This window comes from Pezoporus occidentalis, unplaced genomic scaffold, assembly GCF_034315485.1.
Source record: "Pezoporus occidentalis ecotype Australia unplaced genomic scaffold, CSIRO_AGI_Poc_V1 ctg93, whole genome shotgun sequence".
NCBI classification, from domain to species: Eukaryota; Metazoa; Chordata; class Aves; order Psittaciformes; family Psittacidae; genus Pezoporus; species Pezoporus occidentalis.
This window is the reverse complement of record NW_026916294.1, coordinates 4,684,292-4,711,297: the sequence shown is the minus strand read 5'-3', so window position 1 is coordinate 4,711,297 and position 27,006 is coordinate 4,684,292. Positions and strand designations below refer to the sequence as shown.

The 27,006-nt window shown below is 48.8% G+C and overlaps 2 protein-coding genes and 1 long non-coding RNA gene across 3 annotated transcripts in view; all 3 read right to left on the bottom strand.

Annotated features, from left to right (window-relative positions):
- GALNT14 (polypeptide N-acetylgalactosaminyltransferase 14) overlaps positions 1 to 10,049 on the bottom strand; it is a 96,648-nt gene extending 86,599 nt beyond the window's left edge. The window contains exon 1 of the mRNA XM_062606053.1: positions 9,676 to 10,049. Within this exon, the coding sequence (XP_062462037.1) occupies positions 9,676 to 9,945 (270 nt within the window). The 5' untranslated portion in view covers positions 9,946 to 10,049. The remainder of the gene's footprint in view (positions 1 to 9,675) is intronic.
- A 2,658-nt stretch (positions 10,050 to 12,707) lies between these two features.
- On the bottom strand, positions 12,708 to 14,818 carry LOC134157279 (uncharacterized). The gene is made up of 2 exons (XR_009962257.1): positions 13,251 to 14,818; positions 12,708 to 12,950 (listed from the first exon to the last, which is right to left on the bottom strand). It is a non-coding gene; the product is annotated as an uncharacterized LOC134157279 (long non-coding RNA).
- A 5,451-nt stretch (positions 14,819 to 20,269) lies between these two features.
- CAPN14 (calpain 14) overlaps positions 20,270 to 27,006 on the bottom strand; it is a 31,965-nt gene continuing 25,228 nt past the window's right edge. Inside the window, 1 exon segment of the mRNA XM_062606052.1 lies at positions 20,270 to 26,976. Coding sequence (XP_062462036.1) covers positions 26,950 to 26,976 — 27 coding nt within the window. The 3' untranslated portion in view covers positions 20,270 to 26,949.

Here is a 27,006-nt window from a genome sequence, read left to right as displayed (position 1 = left end):
CTCTGTCCTGGTCTTTGAACACTCAGAACAGTGTTTTTGTGGGTAGTTAACATTATGGTAAAAAAATGTCAAAACTGGAAGAAAAAAAGGAAAATTGATTTTCCTCCTTGTTTCCCGAAATTTCAACCCCACAGTAGAAACACTACCAACAGCTTCCTGATGAGACATGTGCCATTACACAACCACAGTAATCTGGCCATCCATTTATCCATCCATCCATCCGTCCCTTGCTCCATGCCATGGTAGTGAGGCAGGGAGTGCTGGTGCTGACTGGCCCCAGGCAACATTTGCTGTCTTCTCCACCCCAAACCCCAGCTCCTCATGCACCATGGCCATCAGACCACTGGGGCACCACGGGGATTAGCACCCATGCCCAAGGGATGCACGGTGGTTGGTCTTTTTTGTTCTTTAGAGACCTAACCAGAGATCTCCCTGTGGGATGAGAGGGCTCTTGCAATACCGCAAGGAGCACACCATATGCAGCCTACATGCCGTACACAGTTTAACTCTGAGCATTATATGGATATTCATCCGTTTTGATCCCAGTGGCAGGAGCAGATGGCTGGTTAACACGTTTGAGTCTCTCTCTCTCCAAATGACACCATATTATCATGCCAGGAAAATGCAATGGGCATTATAAACGCCACAGCTCTTCCCCACTCCCTCCCCATCTAGCTCTGCTGCTGCCAAATGGCAGGACCGTGAGACACAACAGCTTCCTTCCCACCTCCTAAACACCAGCTCCAGAAGCCCCAGTACGTCTTCCCACTGGAAAAACCACCTGCTTTCTTCAACCAGGCCCCAAGTTTCATGTTTTTGATGGGAGAGGTTGAAGTGCAACGGGGCTGCATCCCAAACATCCCCTGAGGCAGATCCCAGGATATTATTCCATCCTGAAAGACCCTGAACAGACCCATTGGGTAGAGCAGATTGCCCTCACTCAGAGGAAAAAATAAAAGGCTTTTAAAAAATAAATAAATCAATGAAACCCAACGTTTCATGAAAAGAACTGACCTAAGCCATTGAAAATGAGCCTGCTCACACCTGAAACTCCTCCCTCCCATCTTTCTCTGTCTTTCCCAAGCCAAGCCACTGAAATCTCAATGCATAAGAAAGGAATGAAACCAACCTCCCTCAGCCTGGGGAGGCTGAAACCAAGGTCCTCACCACTGAACATATTCTTGTCTTATTTGCAAGCCGTGTACTTCCATAATGTGTTATGAGGTGTGCTTGTAACCAGCGGATGCCGACAGTGGTCCTTCAAGAGGAAATGGTGTGTGTCTAAATGCAGGCAAAGCTATTTAGAATGCCAGGACAAAGCAGCCTCGGTCTCCTTGCTTGGGCCAAATTACATCCTTTGGACTTATTCCTTCAGTGGCTTCAAAATAAAAAGAATAATCTGTCTCAATTTCCTTGGCTCTGAGAATAATGTTTAGAGAATAGGAGGTGATTTCATAGCTCGTTTGGTTTTGCACCGCACGAACCCTGTTCTCCTCGTATCGCTTTCCAATCAGTTTTATTGTTGGCACTTTCAGTAGAAAACCAAAGAGGGAAAGGCTAAAGCCCTCAGTCACACTTGAAACAGAGGGGAGAGAAATGAAATTAAAGAAAAAGAAGAAAAATAATGATCCATCTTTCTTTTGTCTTTCAGCCCGATCGGAAAATGAACCTGTTTTGCTTCTGAATCAATTCTCTTCTGGCAATGAACTTCCTGCAGTCCCTTCCGAGACAAGATGCAATCATTAGCTCACTTGCTCCTTCAAATAATAACACAAAGCCAGAGCTCGAGCTGTTTTGCAGTAAATCATCACTAATTTCTGCCTATATGGGGCAAGGCAGGGTTTGGCAGGGGATACAAGGCCCCCCTCCAGCCCCATCAGTGCCACCACCAAGGCCTCTGCAGCCCTTCTGGCTGAGCACAGTCTCCAACGCAGCATGTGCTCCCATGGAGAAGTGAAACCAGTACATTGTCCCTTCACCTCACCCCCTCCGGGCTGTAGTAAGGGTTAATTAAGGCTCATAAGGAGCTTCCAAACAGCAGGATTGAAGGCAAACTATTAGCCCTACTAATGCCGCCTCCACAATCAAAGCGGTGAACTCCAGCTGAACCTCTCACCACTGATCATTTTACTGAAGGCACATGTTAAGGATGAGAAATCATCATCCTCCTCCTCCTCCACCCAGCATCCCTGTGCCACAGGCCCCCCAGGATAACCAACATCCATCCCACAGCAGGTAACTTCCAAGGTTCTCTGTAGACTGACACAGCCAAACCTATGGTGCCCTCCCCATCACAGCAGTGGCTATACAGGAAAGCCTATATCTAGGCAGCCCAACTTCCCCTGCTCCTATGGAAATACACAGGAAGAGCAGAGCAATACCGATGTAGACAAGCAGAAGATGGGGCCCAAGATCTCCTCTTTGGCTCACTCTTCCCGTAACGCTGACTCCTGCTGAGATTTTGGAACCAGAAAGGGGAAAAAGGGTGGGAAATCAATTTAATTGCAGCTTAGTAAGCAACTGTGCTTAAATGTAGCTGGCAAAATCTGAACAATTCACTGCGAGAGAAAGGAGGGGGGAAATGGCTTTTTCATTGCATGGGAAAGTGGATTGAGAGCAAACCCCTCCTTATATCATCTGCGCCTCACCCCTTCCTTCTTTAAACAGGAGGAAGCCAGCAAGAAACACACAGCTAACGCTAGCAATCTCCCACTCGCACTACTCCAATTAATAGTCAATCCGCTGCACCCTTTGTCGTTAGGCTACACATAATTACCCCTTCACACGAACGTCTTTCTTAAACAGATTCTACTTTTGCTTTCTCTGCAGATACACTCGCTGTAATTGGTTTTATTGCACCAAATGCTGGGCTGCCCTCGCAGAAGAGAACACTTATAAGCGTGTCTCTCTCTCCCAGCTGCAGGAGGTTGCTTTTGCATTCCCACAGCTTCTCCCAAGCTTGCTTTTCCCACTGGCAAAGAGCCTCGAGCACAGGCAAACACACACAGAAGGAATGAACCCGCATCCCATGGGCTGCACACGCTGGACGCACACATCCACTGACCCAGCCCTTGCCTTACAGCACCCCTGTTCAAATCCAGGGATTTACCAGCCCGGGACAGTGGCACCACACCTGCACTTACATGGGATTATAGGATGGTTCTATTTGCAAGGCTGCCTCTACCAATGCTGCTCTTCCAGTGCCTGTGCTCATCCAGCACCTCCTAAACCACAGCAGTTCAGCAGAGCGTGCCCTGGCCTCTGCAGCTTCAACAGACCTCTCAGCTTCAGAAGGAAAAGTAAAACCCCAGTTTCACTGTCATAAGATGCTCCACACACCTACACAGTGTTCCCGTCTTCAGCTCTTATCCTGCAGCCATCCCGTGTGCCAAGCACCCCTACCCATGGGGAGGCAGGGATCATGCTGCAGAGCCACAGTCTCAGCAGAGCAAGAGGAAGTAAACCCAGCCAAGACAGGACCAGGGCCATGAGACCATTAAAATAACTCAGGATGATGTAGTCTTATCAAAGAAAGAGAGAGGAGGAGAAAACCGCCTGGGTTTTTGAGTAAATAATCCACTTCTGTACGTATCTGAGGTAACAAAAAGATAAATAAAGAAAATACCATCTTCCCTGAGAGTTAACATCTTTGGCAAGCGTGGAGACACTTATAACATACATGCCATGTCTATTACACCTCAGTATCTAGACACAGAGCTGGTTTCAGAGACCTCCCAGCTCCAAAGCAGGACTTTCCTTGTCAAGCCAACTCTAAGGGTCACCAAGGGCTCAGGGCCACAAGCCAGAGCTGAGCACTCCTACAAGCCCAGCTGCAGGCATAAGGGCTCCCCTGTCACCCCCAAGGGGACACTGCCACGCCACACCACACCAGCAGGCAGGGGATGCTGCAGCCCAGAGCGATCCCACCAGCAGCGCACAAGGATCTTGACAGGAGAAGCGGATTGCAAGAGAGACCACAACACCCCTGAGCCCAGCTCATCCCAGGGGCATCACCACCTCTGACACCCCTTTGGTCCCACAGCAGCGGGGCTCTTACAGCTCTTTCTGTCCTTCCAGGGCACAGTATTTGTCTGCTGGTGCTCAACACCTCTTGTCAACGAGACACACACCAGCTGCATAGAAATTTACTCAACGCCTTACCTGCAAAGCAGCAGAAACCCTGCATCCTCTCCCTCCTTCCCCAATAACGTCTTTAAAGCACCAAGCTAGGAAAGGCACCTGGGCATCCCAATGCTCACCTTTTCGCAAAGCAAATGGGTCTTGTTCAATCAACATTTATGCCCCCATCAGTCACAGCTGCAGCACAGAGCTCCATCAGAACATAACAGGAGCAAGCCCCATTCGTTGTAATTACCAGTGGCAAATTAACGGGGTTCTCATCGACTGTTTATGGTGTCACAGGTACCTCAGAGAGCAGCACCTTGACGTGCAGTGGGTAGATTCATCAAACAAGATGTACAAGGCAGTATGCTCACCATCTGGCCGCTGCTTGTTTAGCAGGAACATTATTGGGTACTGACTTTGGCAGGGCTTCTCACCTCGCTCCTGCTCCAAGATGACACAGGTATCGATGGCTGTGCTGGGAAAAACCCTTGCCCAAGCCCACCAGAAGGCATGCAAGCACTTGAGAAGTGTCAGACCTGTCCCATCTGGTCCCACAGAGAAGGATGGCTTGGCCATGGTTTTCTATTTCCATATCCATCAGTAAATACACCAGCAGGAGAGAGCAGTTGGATTCCACCTCACCTCCTGCAACAAAGCTTCGGACATCCTAGAAAGCCTGGGTTAGCACCTAGCAATATTAGGATGGGCTTTCACCCATGACAGAAGTTTCCTCTTCTCTCCCACCCTGGACCTACCCAAGCCCCCAGCCAACACGAGCCTTCCCGGCATTAAACATTCTGCCTTTTTGTTCCTGACAGCTTCGCCACTTCACTCCCTTAATTGTCAAGATATGAATTTGTGCAGGATACACAGTTATTTTAATCTGTTAAGTGGCTCTGCTGCTATAAAACTGTCAGGAATTTAATATCTGGAGACTGTCAGCTGAGCTCCAGGTGCCGAGGCTTTCTAGCCGGCGATGATGCAGAAGGAAGCGCAGGCTGGTGCGAGGCACACAAGTGCAAAGCTGGCAAGCGTCCCTCTGCATCAAGGCCCGATCCTGCAGGATGCTGAGCACCTCAGAGCACTCCGAGCAGGCAGTGAGGGTGCTGAGCCTCCCGTCATCTCCCAGGAGCCATCCCCAGCTGCATTTGCACACACTTGGAAAGGGGTTGTTGCACTGTAAACACTCACATGAGCCAAGCTTATCAGATCACTTCTTTCAATAAAAGGAACCTTTCCTCTGGAGTTTTTCTCCTGCAATGCAGCCCACGATGGCCCCGCTTTCCCTCCAGAGGCTGTCAGCTGTGCTTTAGCCATTCATGGAAATGAAGAGAAACAAAAACCCCAAACCCAACATAAAGCATCTTCCCACTCCTCCTGCACACGCTGCTGGTCCCAGGTGCCAGAGCCCAGACCCCCTGCCAGCCCCTCACTGCTCCTCCACTTGGGTCTGACATGGATTCACCAGGTGAAGGAGAGGAGATGACCCAGGGGCTGTCACCTCCTCCAGCACAAGCTGGGGGAGCTGGCACACAAGCGAAGCATCGCGGCAGAGACAGCCACACGTACTCCTCACAAATCAATTTGGGAATTCGCTTGTAATTAATCCTGTGTATCAGTTCCCCTCATTATTTCTTAATGTAATTAAGTTATTAATTTAGATGTCCCGTTCCCCCCTCTTTCCCAAAGCAAAGCAAAGGGCTGCATCAGAGGGAAGCAGGGGAGAAGCCAGGTAGCACTGTGATACCATAAACCCAGCTTACCAGAGCACGTACCAAGCCCTAGCGCTGCCTCCCTGTGTGACTTCAGGTGGGTCACTGACAGCCTGATTTTCCAAGAGGGTTGAGTGACTCCAATTCCTCTGGAGTTAAGGAGAGCCTGAAGGATACAAAGTTCAATTAACCTCCCCGGGTCCCAGTTTATCCAGCTGGAAAACTGCAGGCAGGGACACAGCCTGGAAATAATTAAAGCTTGCAAAGTATCTCAAAACCCTCCACCAAAAGGCAAGGAGAGCAGGAGGCATGGATGAGTCCCAGCTGATCCGTAACCCCGACCAGCCCCATGGACCTTACACCCTCATCCATCAGACCCGATTCTGCTGCAGGCTGAGCCCATGGCTGCTAACCGGGCACCGAGCCAGCCACGAGGGCAACACACCCAGGCAGAGGCACACACGCTGCTACAGCTCCTCTTCTCTGCCAATTTACAGGGCTTTATAAAGGGCAGGCAAAGGGCAAGGGCAGGTTTTGCTCCTGCTCTAATAGGACTTGATCTGCCCTTTGGAAAAGGGAAAACAAAGACAGCCAAACTCCAAGTGACGGCAGCAATAACAGCACTGGATGGACTGGGGAAGCTGTCCCGGGAACAGCTTCATAGTGCTAAACGGCGATGATTTGCTTCCATGCTCTACCAGCCCTGCAAGGTTACTACACCCCACGCCAGGAGGGAATCACACACCCTAAAACTCAGCCTCAGCCTGCTCCAGCTGCCCCGGCACATACGCCAGCAGCAGGGGTGGGGAGGAGGAGGAGGGAAAGGGAGTGACAGGGATTGAGGAGAGCAGGGGCTGTCAAGAAAAGGGTCCTCCAAGCCTGCCAGCCACGGCGCAATGGTGAGAGATGCACAGATACGGGATTAGAGGGGAAAACAGGATAAAAAGAAGGGGAGGGAGGTGAAGCCAGTTTAATTACAGTAGACAGCTGCGCCTGCCTCGTGGGCACGAGCAGCTTGGGAGAGCTCAGCTACTGCTGTCGGACCTGTCCCAGACACCCGCCTGCGCCAGGGCACAAGAGACCAAGCCACAGCGTGCTTCAGGGGTAGGCAGGACTCAAAGAGCGTGGTGGACCCCTCACACCAAGGACCTACTCCTCAGAGACCTCGCTAACCCCAACCCAGGGCTCTCCAGCTATAGGAAAAAGCATCCCAAACCTTGCTGAGCACCGGACCTGGTGCAGGGTTTGGGATTAAAGGGAGAGGAAGGCACAGACCAAAATAACAGTGGTGGATGGGCAACCCCTCTGCACAGCCAAGGGTGGCAGCCCTGTGAGCAGCAGCAACTCTGCCTGCCCTTGGCAAGCCACCAACACGAGCTCGGGCACCGCTGCTTTCCAGCATCAGACACGTGCCGTGAGCCCTGCCAGGACACAGCGCGGGCAGGAGGAGGCATTACCAGCTGGAGCCTAACTAGGAGGGTCTAAAGGTTAAATCCACACGAGGGGTGATATATGGTACGCATATGGCTGCAGAAATAATGCTTGACAGAGAGAAGGCAGAAAGGAGAGGGGGGAGGTAGAAGCAAACACATCAGAAAACACTGCCAGGAAAGTTGATGTGGATTTGTTCCATTTCTTCACCGCTGCTGCATTACAAAGTTTGCACTGCTGTTAGAAACCTGCTACCTCCGCTCCTTTCTCAAGGAACCTGGGAGGACAAACTCTAACTGCTTGAGTTTTCACCACTGGCAGCCAGTCCACAGGAATGCATCGCCAGGCTTCTCTCCAGGCTGCAGCATCCCAGCCTCTGTTACCCACAGCAGCTCTGCACCCATCCAGAGGGGTTAACCAAAGTGATACCACCTTTGCACGCTCACAACCAGCTTATAATACACAGACTGGTTTGGGTTGGAATGGACCTTAAAGCTCATCCAGTTCCAACCCCTGCCACAGGCAGGGACACCTTCCGCTAGAGCAGGTTGTGCTCCAAGTCCTGTCCAGCCTGGCCTTAATTCACACTGCTCAAAAGCAATTTCCAAAGCCAAAAAATGTAATGCATTAAATAGAAGAAGAAGAAAAAAAAAAGACTCTGCACTCTATGGATCTCCAGGGGACACAACTGTTTTGATGGAAAATTCAGAGGAAATGAAGGAGAGGTGATTTTTGCAGTCAGATTGCTGGAGTTACGGCAACTTGGCAGTTGCAGCTTCGAAACTTGGGGGCCTGAGCCTGCATGATGGGAGAAGTTTGCTTTGCCAGCTGTGGGAGCCCAGCCCGGACCCTAACAGATGAGCCTCGCATAGGAGGGGGGAGTTAAAATGGGCAGCAATTCAGCTGCAGCTGATGCGAAGGGAGAAGCAAAGTTCATTTCAAGGAGAGCACAGGAGCTCTCATCAAACAGGGCAGGTCTCATTCTGCAATCCTTAAGCACACAGTTCTGGCAGAAACCTACTAACACCGAAGCATCATTATGGTTAAGAAAGCACTTGTTTAACAACTCCGTTTCCAGTGAGTTATTGCCTCCCCCTGCTTAAATAAATAAATAAATGCATCTATAATTATTTATTTTCGGGCCTGAAATTGCATAGATTCATTCCCCTTTGCTAGGATTGAAAGGTTTCTGAAAGCCTGAGAAATACCTCCTCCATCATTTTTAGTTAAGAAACATGGAAAACCAATAATTCCTCAGGATGAAAAAATCAAAGCAAGCTTTATGAGCTCTGACTTCCCCCCCCCCCCCAAATCATTAATTCAGTTGCAGAGGTGACACATACATGAGGCTCTCCAAAGACCTGCCCAACACATACTGTTGCCTTATGTCACAGGCCAAAGGCTCAGCTGTGTGTCACTGGTGCAAAAAAGGGCTGAGGGCTCACAGTCTTCCTCTGCCACAATAACACTGAACCACAGAATCATTAGGGTTGGAAGGGAGCTCTGGAGATCATCTAACCCTTAATGTCAGCAGATTTTCACGACCTGGGCTTTAACCCCCATTAATATTCAAGATTTACAACTGTATAACTAAGAGCAGCATCTAACCCATGTCCTCAGGAAAGTTAACCCCTCAGCTAAGCTTGTTAGAGAGGAGAGGACATGGGACCTTGCTCCAGAGGAGCTGCTTGCAGCTCGGCAGCAAAACTCCTCCGTTTCACTCTGTGTTCAGTGGGATGCTCCTTACATCTACCCTGTGCTGGTACCCCCTGGACCCAAACATGACACACAAACAACGCGATGGCAAATGTACCCTTTCTTCCACACAGGCTGAGACCCACAGGGCAGCACTCCTCCTGCCCTGCAGCTCTGCCACGGAGCACCCGAACGTTCTCCATCTGCTCCCCTCTCCGCGACAGGATTGTTGGAGCCCTTCTTTTGGGGGGGGGGGGGGGGGGCGCGGAAGCACTGCGTGACCCACGGCGGAAAGCAGTCGCCTGTCCCCTATGGGGGACATAAAACACGCGCCGGTCTCCCGCCTCCAGGGACCTAAGGCCCGAAGCGAGGGATGCTCAGAGTTGGCGGCGGGGCAGAGGACCGGTCCCCGAGCCTCGGGGAACCCCGACGGCTGCGGCCCCCGCTGAACGAGGGACGGGGAGAGGAAGGGGAGCAGATGGGGCTGTCCCTGCCAGAGGCTGCGTGAAGGAGAGGGCACCGCGACCGGGAGGGGGAAAGGAAAGGGCCCGAACCCCCCCCCCGCCCCGGGCACAGAGCCGGTGCAAAACTTTAAGGGTAGCGCTATGGGGCGGGGGTCCCGAAAACCGCCGGGAACTTCTTCCCCGGGCAGCTGCTGCGTGCCCTGCCCGCCGGCTGCATCCCAACGGGATGGCCCCGGCCCCTTCCTTACCTCCGGCGTGCGCTCCTCGGCTCCCGCCGCCTCCAACTTCCTCCTCGCCCCGAAGAAGAAGAGGAGGAGGGCGGCGAGCCAGAGCACCCCCAGCAGAGACAGCGCCAGCCGCCGCGTCGGCCGCCTCATCACCCTGGGGAGCGGGGGGAAAAGTCCGGTTGAGAAGGGGGATGAAGGGCGGTGGGAGCCTCCCGGCAGCGGGGCTAAGAGAGGAGCGGGGCTCTCGCCTGCCCGCCTCGGAGCCGGCGATGCGAGTCCCGGGCTGTGCATGCTCTGCAGGGGAGGGGAGGAGGAAGAGGAGGAGGAGAAGGAGGCGCCGGGAGGAGGGGGGCTGGAGCCGCTCGCCGAAGGTAGGTGCTGTGCGCAGGGAGCCGAGCCGGGCAGGCCCCCCCCGCCCGGCGGAAGGTGCGGGACCGTGCTGCTGCCCTGCCCGCTGGAAGCAGCCTCTCGGGGACACGGAGCGCTCTGGCGTGCGGGGGGATAACCGGGACACCCGTCTCTTGACCCCCTTTCACAGTGCTTGGGTCCAGGCCACTTCCCCCCCCGCGCCTCTGCGAAGTCGGTCCCGGTCCCCGTCCCCATCCCGGGGCAAGGGGAAGCCAGCGCTCAACAACACACAGAGGAGGCTCAGACATGATGGGAAGATTAATTTATCCAATTGAAGCAGCAGGGGGAATTCAGGTAGGTGGAATTTAATTACTGGATTTGGAAGAGAAGATGTGAGCCTCCGGAGCTGTCAAGAGCACTTAAAAAATAAAATCATAATCATCATGCTGTTGGTATGCTGGCAGCAGCTCGGTGCCGGGCTGTGGTCCTGCAGGAACAGCCCTCAGCCATCATCCCTGTCCTGTGGGGTGATCCCTGTTGGCTCCGCACACAGCCCCGTGGCAGCCAAAGTGGGAATTACAGACATTGCTAGGAGAGGAAAATAAAACCAAGAGCGAGACTCCAGCAAGGAGCTGCGTTCACCGAGCTGTCCCTGCTCACCTGCCTCACTCACTGCTTTTCCAATCCTGCCACTGACAACTATTGCACAAGCTGAGCAACCCCATGCAGAAGACATTAGAGGATAAATTAAGTACTGGAGCAGATGTGAGTCATTCATGTTAGTACAAAAAGTATAGAACTAACCCCATAAAAACAGGAATCCATGCATAAAGTAACATATGGAATGAAACAGAGATAAGATGTCAAATGCTGGAAAGTCCGATGCACATGTTGTAAACAACCTCTCCCATGCATTTCCCACACACTCCTCCTGGTTTTATTATTTCCTGCAGTTGTTTTCTGTCACTTGCTAATTTATCATTTGCCATCTTCATCCTCTGTCCTCCTCTGATTTATTTCCAGGGCTCAGTAAGCCCTTCTCCCCCAACATCATCCATGCCTCTCAGGCCCAACATTCACGCAGAGATGCCCAGATAAAAACTTCATTAGCATCCACAAAAAGGGGCATTTCTTTCTGTTTTAAGGGCATCTGACTCTGAAATGCCTTTACCAGAATGATGAATTCCAGGTCCAGGAGGCAGGCTTAGGCTGAACTTTGTTTTACAACAACTGCAGCAGCAGAGCCATGAAGGAGCAGAACTAACCAGGTGGGAAGGAACTCATGCCCCGGTGAGCCACCAGCCCCACATTGTGTGGGAAACCCACCCCAGCCTGAAAATGCCACTTCTTCCCATGATGTGCATCACTTGTCACCCCAACGAACCCTCCTAGGTCCATGCTCCAGGTGGAAGGACCACCGTGCTCAGCTCTGCTATCCCGAGAGGTCTCTGCCCAGCCTAGGAGTCACCTGCAGCTGGATGCAGGTGTTTTTCTATTCCCCAAACTGTTGCTCCATGCTTCCTGCTGAAAGCTAAGGAGAAGCACCTGAGCAGCTGAGGCACATCAGCACTGGCTTTTCACCTGGCTTGTAGCTGTTGTTTTAACCTTGTGCCCACCCCAGCTATTGACACAGCCTGGTTATTGCCTCTCATGTACATTCATCTAGCCCCTTTGGAGCAGGAATGGCTTTCTGGCCATTCTTATCACAGGTAGAAAGTAGCTGCTGGTGCTTTCCTGGCTGGGATGAAGTGCTCTCAGCACTGTAACATAGTGTTGCCCTAGCACGTTTGCAGAGGGTGCTGAGCTTTTCCAACCAGACCTCTCTCTGTGCTAGGAGAGCTTTTCCAGATAAGGGCACCTGGGGAGGTGTTATCATTCAAAGCTGGATTAAAAACCTTGTCTTTTTTTGTAGATCAAGCTTTCAGAGGAAGTTATTAAAAAATACAGGGGAGAAATATAGAAAATATCAGGGAAATACATTACAAATTAGATTACAGGTGAGGTAATAAATAGGAGATACCTGACAAAAATGCAATCAGATAACGCTATCTTATTACCTTGAGAAACAACTCCCTCTGCTGAGAGAAAGCTTTATTGGCAGGGCTCGGCGCTGTGATGAACAGCCTGCTGTGCCCGACGCGGATAACGGGCAAAGGCCGGGCTCCTCCCCGCTGGCACTGCTGGTACATCAGCGAGGGGCGACACTGTAGGACCCCGGGACTGATGGAGCCCTTGGCTGCTCTGTGCAGCGGTCCTGTGGTGAAACAAGAGGTTCTTCAGCCTGGAGAAGGAAAGGCTGCAGAGGGACCTTAGAGCAGCTTCCAGTGACTAAAGGGGGCCTATAAGAAAGGGTACAAGGGCCTGTAGTGACAGAACAAGGGGGAATGGCTTTAAACTGACAGAGGGGAGATTTAGATGAGACATTAGGATGAAATTCTTCCCTGTGAGGGTGCTGAGGTGCTGGCACAGGGCGCCCAGAGAAGCTGTGGCTGCCCCATCCCTGGCAGTGTTCAAGGCCAGGTTGGACCTCAGGAGCTTGGGGCAACCTGGTTCACTGGAACACATCCCTGCCTGTGGATCTGGGTGATCTTTAAGGTGCCTTCCAGCCCAAACTATTCTGTGATTTTATGTTTTGAGCTCTAGCAATGCATACGATCTAAAAGAAGGGATATTCCTCCTGACTGTGTGCTGGGACAGATAATATATCAAGCAGGTGATGGTAACATCTATTTAAACAAGAACAAGGTGAGAGTACAAATCTGGAGGTTCAGAGTTATTTGAAGTCACAGACTTTCAGAGACTCATATAAAAATCCTACTGCAATTCCATTAAAACCATGGCAATAAAAACTATCTTCTGTTGTATTATGTAGCCAAATCTTCCCCATTTTTCTCAGTTTTCAACTGCCAGTCTCAGATGCTTCACAAGTGGGGTCCATAACATACTACCTGTTTCCAAGGTAGAAAAATTTAAGGCCAGAAGTACAACCAGACACAGAAAAAAACAGTCTAGGAAATGGATATTTAGCATTTGTTGGTATCAGCATTGCAAAGCTGATGAAAGCGCCTGTTTCGTGAGAGCAAAACCAGGACATCCTTTCTCAGTGGAAGAGGGACTTCTCACAGTTACAGCCTCAGGAGATGGCCCTTTGAGGTCCTGCCTTTAAGGAAAGGGCAGTAGGGGAAAGTAGCTCTCCTTGCTATTCGAGGAGCATCTATAAAGTATATTTCAAGGGAGTTTCCACTCACCAGCTCTACAAACCAGCTGGGCTCTGCTTTAGGAATACCCCTGGGTTTGGTTTGATTCACATCTGAGAAGAGAGAAAACACATCCACAGAGAAAAAAACCACATTTCTTTTCCCAAGGGACCACAAAGTTTGTTGTTTGTTCTGGGAAAGCTGGAAGGGGCTTAAATTGATACACTCAAGAAGTGATCAAAGGGAAGGATCAAAATCTACCCCCTACTGCTGAGGGGTCTCAGCTGAACATCACAGGCAGACGCAACAACACTGAGCTCTGGTTGAAAAGGGGCATTTAGGACATGAAGCCTCTCTGCCAGGGGAGGATCTGGTATAGGCAGGGGTTTTGGCAGCTCAGCTCTCACTGCTGCTTATGGCAGCGCACCTTCCCTACAAAGAGGTGCTGCTTGTGATAGCACATACAACAGAAGGGATGTGCTTGTTTGCAAAGCTGAAACCAGTGTTTGAAAGGGTCAGAGTCATGTGTGGTTACATAGACAGATGGATTTCATTCACTGGTACCTTTGTGGCCCCTGCTCCAGGCTTGAGAAGGAAGCTAATACAGAAGTTTCTCTCCCCATCCTGTGCTGCATTTACTGGATGTAACCACGCTGAGGCCAGGGCCAGCAGGGGATGAAGAGCACATCGAGCTGCTCCCAAATAGCTGTTTTGGCAAGTGCGGAGCATCGGTATGTTTCACAAGAAGCCCAGCTCTGCCTCATCACCCAGCTGTTAAGGTGCCAGCCCGGGTGCAGGGCCTTGGGGAGAGCAAGCCAACACATGCCCCTGGCCCAGACACCATCCTGACAGCCCCAGCCTGCTCCCAGGGAGTGACTCAGAGCCGCTCGCCTCTTGTCTAGCAGTGGAGCTGTGCTTCGGATGCAGTCACACCGGTGACTCTTCCAGGCTTATATTTAACACAGGAACAAGAATCCCTTTCTGGATTTGCAGCTGTTCAAGGAGCATTCTGGTCGCTTGGTCTGCTCCCAATCCAGTCAGCGTGGGCAGAAGGAGGGGAGAAGCCAGCAAGTCCTTTGCACAGGAGCAAGGGGAGATTGTTGCTTTGCCATGGGGGTTCCCCAGCTCTGCAGCACTTGTCAGCACCATGACTTGGCCCCATGACATGTTGCTGCAAGGGTACCAGAGTGTATGGAGCTGGGGGTTCCTAGCCACAGCTACCATCACACAGCCTTCAGGGTCGTCAGTGGCAGCAAGGACCCTCTGCCGTCTCCATCAGTACCCCATCTTCTCAAAAAGCAGCTTCCATGAAAGCTGCTGAAGGTACCGTGAACATTATCCCGCAGGTTTGTGGCAGGTAAGCTCTGCTATAAAAGGGATACAAAGAAAAAAAGACCAGTGCTTATGCTGAACAATGTTCTCCCTGTGTGCCCTCAGAGAAGACCACAAATGTTAGAGACAGCTCTGGCCTAATACCACGAGAATTGTTAAGTTAAAGTTCTTAGAACAGAAAATAAATGGAAAAGCTTTATAGTTGTCTCTCTCCTTTCCCTCTCTGATGTAACAGAACTGCAGCTTGTCCTATATCTACAGCCTAAACTGGAGGGTCAAACTGTGAAGCACTCGCCTTCTCCATTTGGGTGATGATATCACTCTGCGGCTCCTCACCTACTGCTGCAATTAGAAAGGGAAAAGGAGGAATTCCTGCAGGATTGTGGCCACTTCTGGGGTTGCAATCAGATCTTTTTCAGGAGCTGCAAAGGGCTTGTTTTCTTTTTAATTAAACTGCAAGGGTTGCTCCCTAGCAAACTTTCCATGATGACATCTCCAGTTAATTAAAGGTTTAAGCTGATGGGAAATGTTATGCATAAGAAAATAAAATAAAGAGGAGAGCTACTTTAATAGCATTTGTTAATTGAAGTTCCCATCGAGTCAGCTGCAGGAAGACAAGCTGTTCCTTCGGTAGATGGGCACCAGCACAGACCCAGATGTTCGCCTGCAGCTCCTGGAAGTCAGGCTCCCACCTTCAGCCTAGCTGGTGTGGCACCAATGGATGAAGCAGTGCTGAGCTCACTCACCACTGGGACAAACACAAAGACTTCTCCATAGTCAGACTGGGTGAGGGCAGGAGGAATTGTTGCCTATCACAAGGCATTACATCTTGCATCTTTAGCAACTGCCACCCACTTGCACTTGTGTTTAATTCACCTTCTCCCCAGCCTTCATCTCCATTTGCTGCAGCACAGGTTTTTCTGGATTAGATTCTGCCTTTTCGCTATCTCCCAGCATTTCCAGGTACCCAACAGTGCCAGTACAAGCAGGTGTGGGAACAACAGCCAGAGCAATGGGAGATACAAAGGGAGACACATTAACTTAAGTATATGGCTAGAGGACATACTAGGGAACACAAGAACAGATCCCTTGAGCAGTGCTCTTCCACTGTGACCACCGTCAGTACTGTTCACTGCTTGCTTTTGACCAGCCCTGCTTTTACGCATCTTATTGCCACAATAGAGTTAAGGCTTCTGGGTCCTGTCTCCAGCTGCCTCTGGTGGTTGATAGCCTCTCCTGATGCTTTCCAACACAGGCATTTTCTGGGAAAAGCCCATGGATAAATGAAGGCTGCTGATCCCATGTGTTTGGAGCATTTTGGCTGGGGAAGCTCTTTAGCTCCAGGTCACTGCATCAGCAACCAGTGGCAGCCACTGCAAATGGCCACAACAGAGCACTTGGGACAAAAGGCAGCAGATAGCTTCATGGGTCAAGTCACAGCAAAGGACTGACAGCAAACATAGCACAGATGAATCTTTAACAGCAGCACCTGAGTCTATAAGGTCCTAGGCACCCTACAGGCCTCAGCACCCAGTGAACCCCAGTGCTGCTGTATCTCTGTACAGGAGAAGCAGAGCTGCTCAGCTGCCTCCCAAGGAGATGCGCTCTACGTGCATGCACGCATGTGCACACACACCCATCCGTCGCTAAGGAAGTGGAGAAACCTGCTGGAATTCAGACCAAACCCTTCTGTTACTCTTCATATGCTAAATCAGTCCTGCTGGCCAGCTGCAGGAATATGTCCCCTGCATGTGTTCAAGCCCATAATTGTGGTTAGGACAGGTCACACTCAACCGAATAAAGAACAAGTCAGGTGACGGGTGAGAGAACACACCAGCCAAAATAAAGCTTTGTCCTTAAAGCACCTTTATTGCCTCTGTCCTTTTGTGTGCAGGTGTTAAGCAGGCTTTAGAGCCAAATCTCTACTTGTGGGATATGTAAGTATGGCCTGATGCCAACTGGGGTCTAGGCATTTATTAACACAGCTGGCAACATGTAATATTGCACCAGACGTTTTGTGGGAAGGAGCATTTTCACAGCTGGATGAGAAGTTTTACCCTGTTCTCCCTCCTGGAAAATTTTCCATAGGAAAAATTTTTGACTGTTCATCCCTCCCCTCTCCTGAGGGATCCAAAACCTGAAGGGGGTGAGCCACACTCCCCCAGCTTCTTAAGATCTCAATCCTATTATGTAGGTGAAGTGCCTAGGAATAGACATTTCTTCCAAACACAATCCAACACTTGAAGTATAAAGACAGGGTGATCTATATTTGATCAGGCAATCTCTTGCTCTCAAAACTAAAGCCCCAAGGGGCTAACAGCTAACCCTACATCCCCCTGAAAAACAGGTGAAAGCAAATAGTTATTCTGTGCAGAAAGGGTGAAGAATGTCAAGGTCTATGCTTGCTCCATGTGGATCTTCCCATGGGATCCGCTGTGCTGGCCTACATGAGAACACAAGCTGCAAATCCTGCTCATCTCCAAGGGAACAACATTCTACCCCGCATGTGCTCAGGTAGATTAACATCTCATCCCATCACCAAATCTCTGCTGTTGTTGATCAGAAAGCAAAGCAGCAGCTAGATTTCCCCATAGCAGGACAGAATTTCAAGGCTGCTGTTTAGAAAACAAAGTAATGTTTAATTGCACACATTTGTTTTGCTGTTACTGAGCAAGAACAAGTTAGAAGCCCAACAGCATTACTCTTCCTTCCCTGCATAACACCTCATTAATGCATTCAAACCTGTTAGAATTTGTTAGTCCCAGAGGCCCTTCTTGAACCGGAACGATCAATAGATGCAAACAGAGCAGGTAAAGAGGCAATCAGGGTCCTAGAAAGTTCAAATATCTTCCATTAGGACACCATAATAACTTCCCTTGAGCAAGCATTGCAGTAGCTGGTACTACAAGCAAAGGGACGTCCCAGGTAGGAGTAACACAGGAGAGGCACGTGAGGAAAGAAACACATCTTGCTTTAACCACACAAAGCAAAATGTGCTCTGGACAGCAAGATGTGCTCCAAACAGCTTGGGCTATCCCATGCAGGAAAGGTATTTCACAGGGAATTGTGCATATGGGAGATAATTGGAGGAAAGTGCTCCAACGTTTCAGGTTCTGATCTCCACACAGTAATGAGCACACAAGCAGATGATGCATATGCATGAGAATGTAATTAAGACTGGTAAACCTGGAAGATTTTCAAACTCTATGGCAATTACCAACTTAAACACACAAAAAATTAAGATAGCCTTATACCCAAAGGAAAGTTATTATTCAAAGTGCCTTACCTCATTATAGTTAGCTCCAGCTCAAACAGCAGGCTAGTGAGCAGGGGAGAGCTGCCTTCCATTAGCAGCAGGTGCTCTCCCTGGGACAGAGGCAGGATGTTGACATCCTTTTGCTCTTGCCAAGACATCTCAACCGGTCCCAAAATGCTTTATGGGAACAAAAATAGAAAGCAGAGGGAGCGCATGACTGGCAGCTTGGGCTCCCCTGTTGCTCTTTGGGCCTCTCTGGTGAAGAGCATCCATGGACAGGGAGCTACCCTCTGTAAATAGATTCAGTAAATAAATGTGGTAATTATACTAAATATTATTCTCAGTGGAAAGCAGCAGGGAAATGATTTGCATAAGAAATGTGGATTATTCATGTAAATGAATGTGTTATTTGTTTATAGAAAAGATTAAGTCTTGTCTAAAGACCTAGAACTCAGCTATACATAAAAGCTAACACTTCAAAGAAGGCTCATGCCTTCACTGTGATCTGCCCACCTTCTATCAAATTCATCTTTGCAGGACTAGCTATGATTTTCTTATCTGTCCATTTTGCTAAAGCTTAGACTCCCCTCAGCACAGGGGATAGTTAATCTTCTCCAGGGACACTGTTTTAGGTGCCGTTAAAGTATCTTTACAGGCATTCAGACTTTTAATCTTTGTTTCAGCAAGCTGAATCTAGTGACAGGAGAAAGAGGAGTGGTTTCTGGGTTTGAAGAGCTGTACAAAAAGCCTGGCTTGGAAGAATGGATCCTTTCATTTTCTTCCTCCATGTGCTGGATGCAAGGAGGAGCGAGGTCCTCGATTGGCTCTGCCCTGTGTAGTCCAGAAGCAGCCTAGAGCAGGGGGGCAATAGGATGTCAGGGCAGGCTAGCATAGCCTTACAGCCCCCAAGAGCTGGGTCACTTATGGAAACAATGTGTGCCCACCTCCCACTGTCTGTGCCACCCCATGTCATGCTCACCACTGGGGTACTTTCATCCCGACACCTGGGCAGTGCAGAAAGGGTTAATCCCATTGCAATCACCTCCTGTTAACATCAGGACAACCTCGACCCTCATGGCAGCAATCCCAAACCCAGTGTTATCCAGGACAGGAGAAACACTGACTTTACACAAAATGCAGAAAGGCACTTTAGCTGATGCTGCAGCACCTTCACCCTGCCACTCACCCCTGCAGAACAGCTAACTCAGCTCCTGGGCCCATGCTGGGAAGGGCATCAGCACCCAGAACAGCCTCTTAGAAGAACAGGTTTACCAAAAATCAGGAGACTTTCTCACTGGACTTTGCCCTCAAAAACCTGCTAACTAGAGGCAAGTCTTAGAGTGGGAAGTGTATCCCGGGCTGCATCAAAAGGTGGTCAAGGGAAGTAATTCCCTTCCTCTAGTCTGCTCTGGTGAGACCCCATCTCTAAAGTACTGTGTTCAGCTCTGGGGCCCTCAGCACAGGAAAGATATGGACCTGTTGAAGCAAGTCCAGAGGAGGCCACAAAGATGCTGTGAGGGCTGGAGCACCTTTGCTATGGAGACAGGCTGAGAGAACTGGGCTTGTTCAGCCTGGAGAAGAGAAGGCTCCAGCAGACTATAGTAGAAATAGGGGTTCCTTCTACTGGACTCAGCAAGTTATTCTTGCAGCATATTTTTTTCTGTTAATTCATTCCCTAAATTCTTTATGTGCTCAGTTATCTATGTGTTAGCTGGATAGAGCATCCATTTCTTTTTTTGCATTTGATATAGTTAGCTGTCCAAAACTCAGTGGTTTAAACTCTCAAAAACCTGAGCACATTGGAAAACATTGATCCAGACAATGGAGGCTGTGCTGTGCCCTGCACAGGTAGAAAAAACAGGCTGAAGTGTAACTTGAGCTCTCAGTAGTGCTCATCTCAGCTGTTAAAAACCCATGAGCCCTTTGGGTCAAACTACTTTGGAGATGCTCAGGGTTATTTCTGTTTTCTGTGTTTGCCCAATGAGTGTTGTGAGGCCAGGGGTCATGGTTCTCTACAGTCCCCACAAGGACAAGCATCTTATCACGTGGCTCACATTTCTCCACTATCACCAGAAGGCAGGCAGCACAATGTAGGTAGAAGTTGGCCACAACATATGTGCTCAGCACGGGCATCACCTGGGTTTCAGAAAAGGGGTCTGTGACAAGCGTGGATCCAACTTAAAATAAGACTTCCAGTGGTCTGTCCCACCACTCTCATGGATGCAGTCAGACCACAGTGCTGGGATACGTAATACAACATGAGCCAGGTCCTGTGCAACTTCAGACATCAGCCACCAACATCTTCAAACAACGGGAGCTAATGTTGATCAGGGGATTGCAGAGAAAACCTTGGCCCTTCAGGTTTAATCTTGTGGTACATGTGCACCCATGCCCTAAGAGTAGGAGACAATTTTAAGACTGGGGTTATGACTCTTCTGAGATGTGTGTAAGATTAAGGCGCACGTAGCAAGAGCGTGTGATGTTGGTTTTGTTTTCTTTTTCCTTTTAAAAGGAAACACAACAGATGACAATAAACACCCAAGTTACAGAGAAGGGGCAACATAAAATCTCATACCTAAAGCCATGCAGCCCTTCAAGATACTTACTCTGTCCAAAATGCTCTGTAGCTGGAAGGGGTGTGCTCGCTGCATGCTCCAAAGCTCTGCATCATCTCCATTTTTAGGGGAAACACACTCACAGGGGCTGGATCTAGAGTCTTACAGAGCAAGCATGGCCCCGGTTTCTGGAGTGGTATTCCTAGCTGAGACTGGGTTTGAAAGGGTCAGTGGAAAGGGAGGGATAGTGCTCAGGCAAAAAGCCATCATTGCCACTGCTAGCATCCAGGCTGAAAGCACCCAGTTGTTTAAGACCCAATTTCTCACTCATGAGTTCCAGCTCTTCAGCAGCACAGAGCTGCTTTCAAGCAATAAGTGGTTTATGTCTAGCTGCAGTGTATTTATAACAAAGAAATCCTGCTTCTTCCTGAGGAAAAAAAGCTACTTTAGAGCAACTACCTCTTTCATTTCGTCTTGCTTAATAAGCACCAGCTACAGACACCCTTCTCATAGCTACATTTGCAGGAGCATGAGGATCTCCACGTTTCCACAGGGCGCTCAGCTTTTAACCCTTCCCTCCATGAGATGCAAACATGGCTTGTTAGAAAAAAAAAAGGGTCTTTTTAAAATATGACTCTCCATAGCAATCCACATCATGGGTCTTCTGAATCTGAAAACATAATTCCCACATTTGCTCACGGTAAATATTCCATCAAAATGGGCTTCAGGAGAAAACTGGATTTTTTAATTGCATGCTTTCTTAATAGAGATCCCTTGTGCTAGGTTATGAGGGAAAATGTTCCTCCTCAGCAGCAGTAGCCAAGTCCATTGCCTTTATCTCACAAAACAGCTGAAACTTTGTACAAAACCCAACTTTGCTTTCTGCCTCTTATAGCGAATTTGAGCTCCAAGGACCAACCTGACCATCCAGCTCTAACATTAATAGTAATAAAGGCGACATGTAATTCATAGAATCACAGAATGGTTTGTGCTGGAAAAGACCTTAAAGCTCATCTGGTTCCAAGCCCCTGCTACAGGCAGGGACACCTTCCACTAGAGCAGGTTGCTCCAAGCCCCATTCACCCAAGAATAATTTTCTATGGCACTTCTCACCTCTTCCTCAACAAAAGTTGGAGATAAGCTCAGGCAGAAAGCACTTCTGCCTGGTATCTTCAGCCACTGTAATACCAGGCAGGTGCTTTACAAGTGGCATCTGTCTCTGGCACCACAAGGCTGGGTAGAATTAGTCAGGATTTCGTAGGTTTTTTCCTTTATCTGTGACATGTCAGCTTCCTACATTACATGGCTGATCTGAGCAAAACAAAGGTCTGCCTGCATTGGAAGGGAGTGCGATGGAGACATTCATTTCCCCAGAATAGGTAGTGTAACAAATCAATCCTGACTGCACTGATAAATTGAACTTCAAGCTTGGTGATACTGCTTTTCAGGTCTAATCCAGTGTAAGACACAGCAGGAAGGAAAGGCAAAGGCACTCGTTAGCATTTCATTCTGCAAGGAGCTGCTCAGGGAGAACAAAAGATCATCTTTTTTCCCTCTTCTTTTTCAGCACAGCATTGCAACTATTCTTGAGGAAGGTGACACAGGGTGCAGGGGTATGTGCAGGGGCTTGCGTGCAGACAGTGAGGTGCTCAAGAACTACTCAGTGATTGCTGGCCTTTTGCCAAGCCATCCCAACCTTGGGATGGGATCATAACTGAAGCTCCTGGATGTCAGTGAGAAAGAAACATGGCTTATGGGAAAAATCTGGCTTACAGCAGGATAGGGATTATAGAGCAGCATTGCTTTGGTGCACAAAGGAAAGAGGAGCTGCTGGACTGGGCTTCAGGAGACTGAGATCCAGGTCAAGTCTTGACTACAGAGCCCCAGGCTGAACATAGACAGATCACTCCCCTCAGGCACTGCAGAATCACAGAACAGTTTGGGTTGGAAAAGACCTTAAAGCTCATCCATTTCAACCCCCTGCCACAGGCAGGGACACCTTCCGCTAGACCAGGCTGCTCCAAGCCCCGTCCAGCCTGGCCTTGAACACTGCCAGGGATGGGGCAGCCACAGCTTCTCTGGGCAACCTGTGCCAGTGCCTCAGCACCCTCACAGGGAAGATTTTTTTCCTAATGTCTCATCTAAATCTCCTCTCTGTCAGTTCAAAACCATTTCCCCTTGCCTTATCCCTACAGGCCCTTGTAAAAAGGCCCTCAACCTTCTGGTCACTGCAAGAAATACTTCTTTTTCCAAGTAGATGGCAAGTGGCAAGTCCTGCTTGCAGGTCACACAGCAGCCAACACCATGGGGACCTGATCTTCCTCCCCTCAACACTGTGGCACTGTACTAATAACAAAGGGGATTTTTGCCCTTAACTTTTCTGAATCTAGATGTAAAAATCATACCTGTGGGAACCTCCAACTTTTCACTCTTCCTCATTGGAGCACAGGGTTGTGTTCAGCCAGAGGCCAGCAGGACTAACACTGGGAGAAAAGTGTCCGTAGGCCTCTGTGTTGGGGCAGAAAGCTTGAAACATTGGCCTGAAAAGCTCACAAAGGAAATAGAAACACTTAAGGTCTCCAAATTTTGAAATTCCATTGATTTGAATTGAGCCTCCTGGTGGGTTGCAGGACTAGAAAGGATGTGAGCGAGGACTCTTTGGTGGACACCTGGATTTGGCAGTGGTTTTAACTCCATGTTCCCATGTTGTCTCTTGATTCCCATCGCTGCCCTGTGCAAAGGTCTGCGCCACTGTGACACCTTGCACCCACTCTGCTCAGTGGCCAGCCTCTGGATGCTGCCTGCCCTGGGAAACAGGCTTTTCCTTCCAAAAGCTTCAGAGTCCTCATTTTTAGGGCTCCAGTGCAATGAAAACTTGCCCTTTAGAGGTCCTTTTTCTGGGTCATGGAGTTAGGATCACACATACTGCTTAATAATTAAAAACAAAGCAACATTATTCATTCTACATGGAGAATCTCATGATATGGTCAAAGTCCACTGGCACAGCTTGGCCAGCCCTGACACTGCTTTGTGCAGTAGCCACTTATATGAATGTAACACCTCTCTGCAAAGAACTGGAATGTGCTCTTAGGGAAGGCAGGAGTCTTGCTGGGCCCACTGTAAAATTGGTGAAGAGATATGACTTCAGACAGAGAACTATACTTCAGTGTCTCAACAGTACATAGGCCTTCAAATTTTAATTGACTGCCCAGAAAGAAATATACAGATAGGCAGAAATGCTCATCTGAAACCTGGACCAGGTTGGTATCTCTCCAAAGGTGGTCATCCCTACCTGTCCAAAGGCAAGAACCCCATCATCTTGATTTGGATGACTTATCTTGGGGTAATTTGTCCCCAGGGGACAGCTCTTCCCTTTTTACCTGAAGCCAGATGTCAGGTCTCTGACACAGCTCTTACCTGAGGCCGTGAGCACTCCAGCCGTGCTTGTCATTCCTTTAAGTCTTAGACCCTTTTTGAATCCTGTGAAGCTTGAGAGCAGAGCCTGTCCTCTTGCCATCTGGACAGAAATCCTGACCATGCAGAATGCACGCAGTGAGGCCGACAGGCACCTGCTGTACCCTGACTGCAAACTAAACGTGTGCACCAACTTCATCCAGGAAAAATGAAATAATTCCAGTTGTGTGTGTGTGTATCTTGTGGCAATAAGCTCTAGCTGAACATTTTGTTTGCAAAGGTTTGATCAGTTCCTTTCAATTTCACCTCAGTCTTACTGTTACAGTATACCTCATCATCCAGCTCCCCTTCTCATTCGAGCCATTATTTGCTGTTCTTGTTATTTGCACCTGCCTTTTCCAAAAACGACCTTTATTAGCAACACTAGTCTCAAGCTGCAGCCCCGCTTCTCTTTCATTTCTCCTAGAGCAATACCACCCACTGCAAAGCTCAGCATCTCTATAAACACTGTGGATACAAACAAATGCCTCCTTCAGCACCCTTTTAGACCATTTTTTCCACAATGCACGTTGTAAATGAGGAGTAATACATCTTCAGAATTGCCCAGAAAACGTTATTCTGATAGCAATATAAAAGTCTCACAGTGTCCGAGTAGGTGCCCTTGCCAAAAACATTTTATTGTGAGCCAAATAATTCAGTTTGAATTGTACACAGTTTGGTCTGATCATTCCAGTAAAGCATTCTTTACAATTCTGTAACAGCAAGTCACATGGCTCAATAAAGTTTATTGCTGCAAATGCTTAGTGATTCATGGCATGGATGAATTCTGTTTCTTTCCTGGATCAAGTAATCAATAGCAAAATAATCTGCCTGCAATTACATTGCTCTGCATTAAAGAGGTGTGAAGTAAATAACTACAAAATCTGATTTGAAAAAAAAAATAAAATATGTACAACATTATTAATGAACTGCAATTTGAAACTGGGTGTCCTGCACCACAGTTTTGCTCACAGCCTGTGGCAGAGCTACTCCCAGCCTTACATGACTCTTGCTCAGCTGATTACACACATTGTGCAACAAACCCAGTTGGGACTGATAGGTTTCCATCCCTTCACATCCAACAGAGTCCTGCTGTGAACACTCTGCACTCACACAAAACCCCCTGGCCATCCCCGTGGGTGCCAGGGACCATCTTTTTTGGAGTGTGCTGAAGCGCAAGGCCTACGCTCCCTCAATCAACCTTTCTGGTTCCTCCAGTGCTGCTCCTGCACACAGTAAATCAGTGTTTATAACATCCCCCACTGAGCTGGGTGCAAATTAAATCAGGCTAATTTAGCTTGCACCACCGTGTTCAGCTGCGAGCCACAAAAGGAAACAGAGGCATGACAGTTGGGAGAAGGCATGTGCTTTGCGATGGGAGCTGCTAACTGAGCCTCTTCGGCAGCCCAGCAGGACAGCAGCACCACGACACCGCTGCTCAAGGGCTCTGGGTGTCCCTGCTCCCTCCAACCTGCTCTGTTTCCCAGATCTGAACCCTTTGGCTCCAGTGACACCACAGCAGGCCAAGCACAATAGATGATAGATATATCATCTGTAATAAAAAAGTCCAAACACAGCTATCTATTTGTCTGGTTCTAACAGTTTTCTCATAAAAACAGAATGAGAATGATACTGTTTAGAAACAGACTGCTCTGGGGAATAAAGTGCACACTGTTGTTTTTACTGTTTAATGCCTCCTGACTAGGAACACTTACACGCAATGGGGTTCCTGTCTAAATATGCTTATGCTGCTGCATAGGCTTCAGTGCAGCAGTAAGCACACAGCCAAGTTCAGCCTTTTGCTTGTGTTTACATTCTTATCCACAGTCCACCTCACTCCTGAATCTCATATACACTCTCAAAGGACATTTATGAGATTAAGCACCTTAAAAGTCACAAAAGGCCAGAGGGAAAGCTGCCTATGCAAGCTTAATGTAACTCCTTCCTACAAAGGCATTAGAGTATGGTCTTTCATTATATGCTCATTTCCACTGGAGCTCTGTTTCATTCAGCGCCCAGACTAAGCTGTGCTCTGGAAAAGAGCCACAATAGTGCTGTCTGCAGGAACAAAGGGGAAAAAAAGCCTGTAATAGGCACTCAGTGTGGAAATTTCCAGCAAAGATAAATAAATGGTAAGAAAGTGAAAAAGGATCCCCCAGACAGATGCATCAGGCAACTCCAGCATGGAGTTTGATGTGAATAGTCCTACTTACATGTTCTCTAACGCTGTTCACAGCTACATAGCCAGTTTCCACTATTTAATTAGCTATGACCTACATATGTGGCTGCATCACTTAAAAGTACACATACATGCACGCGTGCACACACACTATCTCTCTCATTCTGCTTTATAAGAAGTAACTGACAAATATCCAAATGTTTTACCAGACTGCTCCTGCATCATGCTACAGAGAACATCTACTCCCTGCCAATCCCTGGTGACTTAAAGACAATATGGGATCAGTTGACTTCTCACGATCCTGTACTTTTCAATCTGCACAGAGAACCCACTGCCTTTCTGAGATAAATATGCAAACATCACAGCCTCCATCTACAACAAAGAGCTGGAGGCCTGGCTCATCGCTTGGTCAAATCAACTTAGTTTCACTTTAATAGAACTATGTTGACTTCTAAAGGCAAAAGAGATGGTTTGAATGCTTGCAAACCCCTTTTCCAAGTCATGGTTAGGGAAGAGCATTCATTCGAAGAGTTCCCACCCCTTCTTCCTCACAAGCACACAGACTCCTGCCCTCCGCCATGGATTTAGCAGCTGCAGAACTGGGATTTCCTCTGTTAGGCGACAAGCCACTCGCGGCAGGAGCTGTTTCTCTCCCAGGTACAAGAACCCCAGCACCAAGCACAGCAACTCAGCCACTATACTCCATAGTGTCACACTGTGCACTCACAGTGGTTGGCATCCAGCAGCCTGTTCTCAGATGGGTTGTCTGAAGTGAAATAGGACTCAAAATAAATACATTAACTAGCAAAACTCCAGTTCACCAAGTCTGTGGTTATTGAGTCAAGTCTGCTTGAGGGGAAGACTCTTCATAAATGGTAAATTGCAGGGCTGAGCCAGAGTGTACAGGAAGTTGATACAAAGCAGCCTTCCTCATCCTGGTACAGGCTTAGTCGTCCCCTCACCTACAGCATTGCTTCAAGAATACAGTGTCATCATCATCCACTGTAAAATAATGGGAAAAGTGGGTTGAAC